The 8611-nt window shown below is 63.2% G+C and overlaps 1 protein-coding gene across 1 annotated transcript, besides 2 other annotated features; it reads left to right on the forward strand.

Annotated features, from left to right (window-relative positions):
• Tc00.1047053508517.9 (dispersed gene family protein 1 (DGF-1), putative) lies at positions 1–8611 on the forward strand (the record flags this gene model as incomplete). The annotated part of the gene is made up of 1 exon (XM_800531.1): positions 1–8611. A coding segment is annotated over one exon (8611 nt), but the record flags the coding sequence as incomplete, so codon positions are not given.
• Positions 1–8611: a sequence feature (areas not merged during assembly with more than two copies in the genome that could not be assigned to a particular haplotype).
• Positions 4134–4169: a microsatellite.

Consider the following 8611-nt stretch of genomic DNA (forward strand, 5'->3'; position numbering starts at 1 on the left):
CGTCGCGTCTCAGCCTGCGGAGCCACTCGGTGTTCTCCGTGACGAACGTGTCGGTTGTGAGCAGCGGCTGCGGCCTTGTGCTTGGAAAGCGTGTTACTGTGTCTGACTCGGTGCTGCGCTTCGTGGGCGTCGAGGGGTCTGTTGCGTCGTCGCTGGTGCGTTGCGACGGTGGGACGGTCGGTGGCGGCGGGTGGGTGGAGCTGCGCGACGTGTGGGCGGTGGGCGAGGCGTCGTCGGTGGCGTCGCTGTCGGGGGTTACGCTGAGCGGCGGCACCGTGTCGATTGCGCGCTGCGCTGCCAATGGCGCGACGCTTGTCTCCGGGCTGGTGATCACGAGCGGCGTCGTGTCGGTGCAGTGCAACCGTGCCGGCGGCCGGGTGCTGCTGAGCAGCGGCGACTACCGCATGGCTGGCCTGTCCTCCGTGAGCGTGGTGCCGTGCGACGGCTGTGCGGCAGCGCTGGCGTGCTTTGATGCGCTGACGGCGTCGTTCTCCGACTGCGTGTGCAGCTGCCGTGCCGGCGGCGTGGGCGAGGCGTGCCTGCCGTTCGACGTGCCGCCTGCGAGGGCCGGCGGTGGTGGCGGTGCTGCGGGGGGCTGCGTGGGTGGCGTGACGCTGACGGAGTCGGTGACGGTTGGCGGCTGGCGTGCGACGGCGTGCTTCGACTCGGTGGTGTTCAGCGGGCCGATCATTGTGGCGGTGGACCTGCGCTCGATGGACGCGTTCGCTGACGCGCTGAACGTGACGCTGCGCCACTGCGTGCTTGCGGGCGGCGCGCAGCTGCGGATTGGCGGCCTCAGCGAGAGCACTGCGCGCCTGATGCCCCACGCCCTCGTCAACATGACAAACGTGACGTCGCTGGAGGGCACGATCGTGCTGCGTGGCGCGATGCCGCTGAACTCGAGTGTGCTGCTGGCGAACTCAACGCTGCGTGCGACGGTTGGCGGGTCGCAGTACGTGCCGACGACCATTGGCCACGAGAAATTTCGGTACGGCCCCGCGCTTGTCCTGGATGGCGTCCGGCTTCTGTCGACGCGTTTTGTCATGACGCGGTCGTTGCTGGTGTGTGGCGGGGAATCGTGCGCTGCGATCCTCGTGGAGCGCAGCTTTGTCGCAAACTTGTCCAGCGTCTTCTACATGGACAACTGCGCTGTCAGGTCGCGGACGCACGTGATGTACGCTCTTGCGTCGGAACTGCGTGTCAGCGGCGGCTCCGTGTTCTCCGTACAGAACAGCTCGTGGAGTGCGCCGAGCACCGGATACTACAAGGGCGCGTGTATGTTCAGGGATGTTGCGGTGGCTGGCGGCAGCGTGCTGCAGGTTGTGTCCAGCGAGTTCCGTCTCGGTTTCGCCATGCTCATTGCAAACACGCTGACTGTGAGTGGCGGCAGCTGGCTGGTGCACCGCGACAACGAGTTCCGCACCGTCTACGTTGTGTACGTGGCCAACGAGAACGGCGTGGCGTTCCGCGATCGGAGTGTGTGGTCGATACTTCACAACAGCCTCATGTACGGCTCGTACTCGTCAACCATTGCATACATGACAAGCAACTGGTCACCACAATCCGAACTGCGCCCGACCATCTACGGCGTGTGCAACGAGCTAAGGGGCTCTCCTGTGACGGATTACCAAGAAGAGCTTAATATTGGGGCGCCCGTGACGTCGCTGGACTGTGGTGCGTGCACCGTGGACGCCGTGTGCTTTGCAGCGAGGACGAGCAGCATCCGCGGCTGTGAGTGTGAGTGCGCTGCTGGCGGCTACGGTGACACGTGCCTGCCAGCTGCGGTTCCGGACGGCCTTGGGCCGCTCCCGCTCCCCGATGCGAATGACACGGAGGTCCGCTGCGTGCACGGTGGCATCATCAGCTCCGTGGACGATCCTGATCCCGGTGTGCGTGGTCTGTGCTTTGTCAACGTGACTTTTACCGCCGCGATTGTTCTGGACCTGTCGCGTTTCGACGCATCACAACGGACACTCAACATCACGCTGCTGCAGTGCGTCCTTATGGGCCTGTCGATCAAGGGGAGTGGTGCGCGTGTGCACGTGAGCGTGGCATCGTCGTTGCTGGATTCTGGTGCATTGGAGTTTGCCGGTGATTTTGGCTTGAGCTCCCTGATACTGGTGGCGGGCAGTACGCTTGCGACGACGTCGAGCCACGCTATTGCTTTTTATTTGCCCTCTCTTGGAGCGAACTCGACGCTGCTGGTACTTGACAACAACATCGAGGCGAATATGTATACAGTCTATTTTTCCATTGGTATTGTTGATGGTGGCAGGACCATTGTGAAAGGAAATACGTTGATCGCAAGGGAGGAGGAGGACGGTGTGGAGTCGTCCGTTTGCGTTTGCACTGTTTTGAATAGCGGTGGCTACTTTGACGTGGAGAACAACACGATGAGCGCGGTCAATGGCGTTTATTTATTTGGGGATACCGTCGTGAGGTCCGCGGGGCTGCTGCGGGTGGCGGAATGCGACTTTGTTGGTAGAACGGAGGTTTTTGATTCCACGCTTTTGTTTTTGCAGGGCTCGGTTGTTCTCGAAGGTGGTGCGCAGTGGCGTGTGGAGGGCAACAACGTGGGCGAAGCCTTAGTATTAATTATAGCACATGCCCACCACAAAATTCAGCTGTCGGACAGCGGCACTACTGTGGTGCTTGCAAACAACCTTCAGATGGACGATATTTATTCTTTTGCTGATCTGGCCTCATCAGACACTATTGTGGCTTCCCCCGCGAAGTTTGTGTTTGGGTGCAACCTGCAGGGCGGTGAGGAGGTGTCGTACGACGGTGTGTTTCCGGAGGGCATGTTGGTGTTTTGGTGTGTCACATGCAACGAGGACGCGGCGTGCTACATGCCCGGGACGGAGTCGGTGGACCGCAGCTCGTGCTCGTGCAGCTGCAAGGACGGATGGCATGGCGCGTCGTGTCTTCCCTTCGAGGTGCCCGACACGGTTGTGCCGCCTTTGCCGGAGAGAGCCGTTGACGGCGACACGAGCTGCGTGGTGAACCAGACGCTGACGAACCTCACGCTGAACATGTGGAAGACGCACCACTGCTACGTGGATGTGACATTCGGCGGCGTGGGTGCCGTGCTGACATTCTCTCTCAACAGTATGCCGCTGCATCTCCCCATCAACATCACGTTCACTGGGTGCACATTTCATGAGGGCGTCGTGCTGCGGTTTGTTGGGGGTGCTGAGGCGGCGGAGTCAGCCGGCGTCCTGATCCGCGTGAGCCAGATGGTGATGCGGTCTTCTGTCGTTGTGTTTGCACTTGCCCTCCCGCAGCACTGCGACATCGCCGTCACGGAGGTTGGTGCGGTGCAGTCTTCTATTGTCCAGTTCGCAGATACTATCAGCAACACGTTTGGCGTCGTGATGTTGCGGAAAGTTGTTTTGAATGCGTCCTCACTGTTGGTCAGCAATGTCAATGCGCATGCAACGAAGCACGATGCGTTTGGTTTGTACTCGATCGGGACGCTGATGCTGGTGAGTGGCAGCTCGCTGTACGTGCGGTACTGCAGTTTCGATGGGTACATGCATCTGTTTTATATGCAAAGACTGAGTGTCCACAGTCACTCTGTTTTTGCACTGCTCAACAATACGATGTTCTCCGGGGTAAGCCTGCTTTATCAGCAACAAGTATTCAGCGTGTCGGATCACAGCGTGTTGCGCGTGGTGGGGAACAGCGGCCCTTTGTCCTATGCCATCTATTCACTAAACTCGTGGGCCGTTGAGCGGTCAAGCTGGCTGGACTGGCGCGACAACGACGTGGAAGTGGGTGCGCTGTTTTACGCAACTGAATCCAGCTTTTTGGTCATTGACGGCAGCAGTGTGGTGACGCTGTCGAGCTGCAAGATGGGCTCGACGGGCTTGTCGGGACCCTTGCTATCGCGGGCTGACAGCGGCTACCGGTTCGTTGCTGGGTGTTTGACGGTCGCGGGACGTGTGCTGACTACGGCGGCAGAGCTGGAGCTCCACGGCATTAATAACGTGACGACGGTTGCTGCGTGCGGTGAGTGCACGAAGGACGGCAACTGCTTTGCCCCGCTGACGACGGCGGTCAGCGACTGCAATTGCCGCTGCGCTGCTGGAGGTCACGGCGATGTGTGCGTCCCGGCGCCTGTGCCTGCTGGTCCGCTGCCACCACCGTCACCGCCGCCACCTCCGCCGGTTGGTGAGTGCATCAGCGACATGGTGTACCCCGAGGTGGCACAGGCAGTGGGCGGCGGGCTGTCGTGGCTGTGCTACCGCAACGTGACGTTCAGCGGGGGCGGCATGAGCCTGACGGTGCTGGTCGGGGCGATGGCGGGCGACGTGGCGAATGTCACGTTCGATGGCTGCACGTGGAGGGACGGTGCCGTGCTGTTGCTGTTGGGCAACGCGTACGCCACCGTGGAGTCGCTGAACATCGTCGTCACCGGCAACACATTTAGTGACGCGCTGCTCAGCCCGGAGGGTGTGTTTCCGCCGCACACGAACATCACGATCAGCAGGAACCGCTTTACTGTCACAAGGTTGATCCCTCGGTCGGGTTTGGAACTTGGGAGGCCGTCGTGTGTCGCGATGAATGGACTGGTGATCAGCAACGACTCCGCGGTGGCGCTGAGCGGCAATACTTTTCAGACCGAGATGGCATCGTCATGCGCCATTCACGTCGTTGGATCTTCGCTGAGGGTGTTGTGGCACTCCGTGTTTGCTGTGGTGGGCAACAAGTTTCATATGACTGGCGTTAACGGTACGCTGATATATCTTGAGGGGTCTATGCAGTCTTCGTCACTGAGTGTACTGAACAACTCTGCAGTGGTAATCCGAGGCAACGTTGTGACGAGGCCGGTGCAATGCTTCATGTTATTTTTGTGGACCTTAGGCGTGGAGTCTTTTTCGGCGGTTGTGTTTCAGGGCAACGACATGCAGGGAAGCTTGGTTGTGTTTTATTCAAGCTACTCCTCGAACATTTACTACAACTCCTGGCTGCAGCTGAGCGGCAACCTGTGCCGCGTATCACCAGTGGATGCGTTTGCTTTTCTTCTCCCCAAACTGAATCTCCGCGACTCCACGGTGTCTGTGTCCGGCAACCGATTCATTTCCAGCACGGTCACGCTGGACGTGCTGCTGATATCCATCGGGTCCAGCGATCTCACGAACGGAGTGATTTTGTTTGAGTGCAACACTGTGAACGGTGAGGAGGAGGCGAGATACATTATTCCGTCCGTGTACAATGCCACTATCCTGACCTGCAGCGATCCATGCACTCTTGCGGCGTCGTGCTTCCCCGCGTACACGACGACGGCCTCGAGTGATGGCTGCGCCTGCAGGTGCGCTGAGGACGGCTATGGCGATGCATGCCTGCCTGTCGCTGTTCCCAAGCCACCGAGCACCGACGGCGCCGACTTGTGCGTGCGGGACGTGCGTGTGGATGTGGAGCTGAGCGCCGGTTTCGGGACTTCGGTGGCGTGCTTCGTTGGTGTGACCTTTGCGGCGGACGTAGTGGTGGACGTGGAGTCGATGTCGGGGAGCGTGCGCAACGTGACGCTGGCGAACTGCACGTTTGTGGGCGGAGCGAGCCTGTACGTTGTCGGGTGGCTGTCCGACCCGCCTGCTGGCGAGCGTGCCGATGTGTTGATCAGCGGGCTTGAGTTGCGTTCCGGCGGCGGCGTGGTGGTGGCGAACCGATTCCCGCCGGGCTCGCGCGTCACTGTGGTGGACTCGGTGCTGATCGCAGAGAAGCGCGTTGCGTACCGCGGCGTCTACGGCCTTGGCGACCTCTCCGCGTGCCTCGTGGTGCACAACGTGAATCTGACGGGGAGCGTGCTGACGATTGCGCGCACGCATGTGGCGGCGGTGTTACGCGACGCTGTTGGCGTGTTGTTTGTTGGCGGCGTGGCACTGTCATCGCGCGGAGCGCTGTACGTGGACGGGCTGTTGGTGCAGACGGCGCTGGGGCTGTGCGTGTCGGTGGAGGGCGGTTTTGCGGCCAGTGGTGGCTCCGTGGTGGCGTTTGTTGACAGCGACTTCCTGCTGTGCAAGCACGCGGTGTCTGTGCGTGGGGCTGTGAGCGTGTCGGGCTCCGCTGTGGCGTTTTTGCGGAGCGACTTTTTGTCGACGGAGGACTACGCGGTGGCGTTTTATTCGACGGTGAGCCTGGCCGACGGGTCGATGCTGCTGGCGAAGAGCAACGTGCACGACGGCGCCTCGAGGGAGATGCTCCACGCCGCTGGCACCGTGACCGCTGCTGGGAGCACGCTGAGCTTTGTGCGCAACCGAGCGCTGTTGCCACGGATGCTGTCGCTGAGCCTGTCGCTTGCGGCTGGGGCGCATTTGAGGGTGGCGTGCAACGACGCTGGTGGACGTGTCCTGTCGACGGCGGAGGAGTACGCAGCGGCTGGTTTTGGCGACGCTGGGAGCATCGACGTTGCTGGATGCGACGCCTGCGACGGGAACACGCACTGCTACGCGCCCGGGACGGCGTCTGCTAGCATGAGGAACGGTGTGTGCGTGTGCGCGTGCGGCAGCGGCGGGTACGGCGAGGCGTGCGTGCCTGTGGGCGCTCCTGCACTGCCGCCTGCCGTGGGCACTGCGTCGAGAGCGTTCTTCCGCGAGGGCGTGACGGTGCGGTCGGTGTTCGTTGTGCCTGCCGGCGCGAGCGAGGTGACGCTGCGCCACGTTGTGCTGGACGGTGTGAGTCCGGTGCTGTACGTGCCGTGGATGGCGCGGGATGGCGTGCGGATCGTTGTGCAGAACGTGTCGCTGCTGAACGGTGCCGTGCTGTACGTGATGGGCGGTGGAGGGTTGCGCGGTGCGAGAGCGGATGGGAGCGACGAGAGCGGGCCGGTGGAGCTGTCCGTGTGCGACGTGGAGGCGCTGAACGGTGCGCTTGTGCTGACCGGGACGTATCCCGCGGGGTCCGTGCTGACGGTGACGGACTCCCTGCTGGTTGCCGCGAGGCCGACGCCGCTTGTGTATCTTCCCGGCTCGCGGTCCTCGCCGTACGCACCGGTGCTGGTGCTGTCGGGTCTGCGACTCGTGCGGTCCGTGCTGGTTGTGTCCGGCGTTGCCCTCGTGACCGTGATGACTGGTGGGCGGACGGTGGTGGTGGACGGCGCGGTGCTGGAGCTTGTCGGTGGCGGTGTCGCGCTGGACGCGGCTGTGCTCGGTGGCGAATATGCGTTGTACGCGAGTGCGCGCGTGGTTGCGTCGTGGAGCGCTGTGCTGCGCGTGTCGGGGAGCCAGGTGTACGCCGCGCATGGGTTGGTGTTTGGCAGCGGGGTGGAGGCCAGCGCGTCCGCCGTCGTGGTGAACGACAACGCCGGTGTGCTGACCGATGGCGCGCTGCTGGTGCTGCGGGGGTCGGCGTCGTTTGCGTCCGGGTCGTGGCTGTCGGTGCGCGGCAACAGCATCAGCGGCAGGCTCCTGTCTGTGCCGTCGTACCCGCGCAGTGCGGACCTCGTGCGGAGCACGCTGACGCTTCACGGAAACGCTGGCAGCGGGCCCGTCGTGATGGACGGCACCGTTGCGCTTGTGGGCGCCGGACGCAAGTTTGTTGTTGGGTGCCTGACGCTCAACGGGCGGGCGCTGCGGCCGATCAACTACAGGTCCGCCGGCATCATCGGGGAATTCCGCTCCGTGGCGTGTGGCGTGTGCGACGCCGACGTGCACTGCTTTGCTGCTGCGACGAGGGCGATGTCGCGGTCGTGCCGCTGCCGCTGTGCTGAGGGCGGGTACGGGCGCGACTGCCTGCCGGTGTACCTGCCGCGCGTGGACGGGTGCAACCGCACGCCCGCTATGCCGCTGCTGAGCCACACGGCAACGCTGACGGAGACGCGCAGCCCGACAACAACGTGGACGCCGGGCATGAGCACGGCGCAATACAGTCCGACGCAGTACAGTCAGACGGAGGTGGTGGCGCCCACGCGGACCCCGACGGCGTCGGTGAGCAGCACGCTGTGGTGGAGCGACGTGGCGTGCCCGACGCTCGCTGTGACGACGACGGCGGCTGGCGGCAGCCTGACGCAGAGCGACATTCGCGGCGGTGGGAGCGTCGTCCCGACGCGGCTGATGGTGGCGCTGCCGCCGCCGTTTCGGTGGGCACGCGACCCGCAGCTCGGCACGCACCTGAGCTTTGTGCCGGTGTCGACGGCGCAGCCGAGAGGGTTCGGTGGTCCGTGGGGAGCGATGCTGAGCAACGCGACGTGGGTGCGCAACGCGACGAATCCGTCCACCGTCCTGGAGCTGGCTGTGCCCGTGCACCGCGGTTACTTCATTGCTGCCGACGAGACGATATTCATTCGCTGCGACGCTGTGGCTGTTTTCGGCGGCTGCAGGGGTGTGTTGCTTGGGTCCTTCACGATCAGGTCCGACACGCTGCCCGCCGCTGCCAGCGCCCTCTCGGCGATCACCGGCGTTGTTGCGGGTGCGGCGGCTGTTGCCGTGGTGGTGACCGGCGGGCTGGGCTCCATTCTGGAGATGCAGGCGCTCGGCGTGTTTGCGAGGATGTCATGCGCCTCGGCGCAGGAGCGTGCGAGCACCGTTGCGCTGCCGTACTTCCTGTCGGTGTTTGCTGCCCGTGACCCGCTGTGGATGGTGGTGGGCAACGCGCTGCTCGCCGCTGTGTT

This window comes from Trypanosoma cruzi, genomic scaffold (assembly GCF_000209065.1).
Source record: "Trypanosoma cruzi strain CL Brener 1047053516887 genomic scaffold, whole genome shotgun sequence".
NCBI lineage: Eukaryota > Euglenozoa > Kinetoplastea > Trypanosomatida > Trypanosomatidae > Trypanosoma > Trypanosoma cruzi.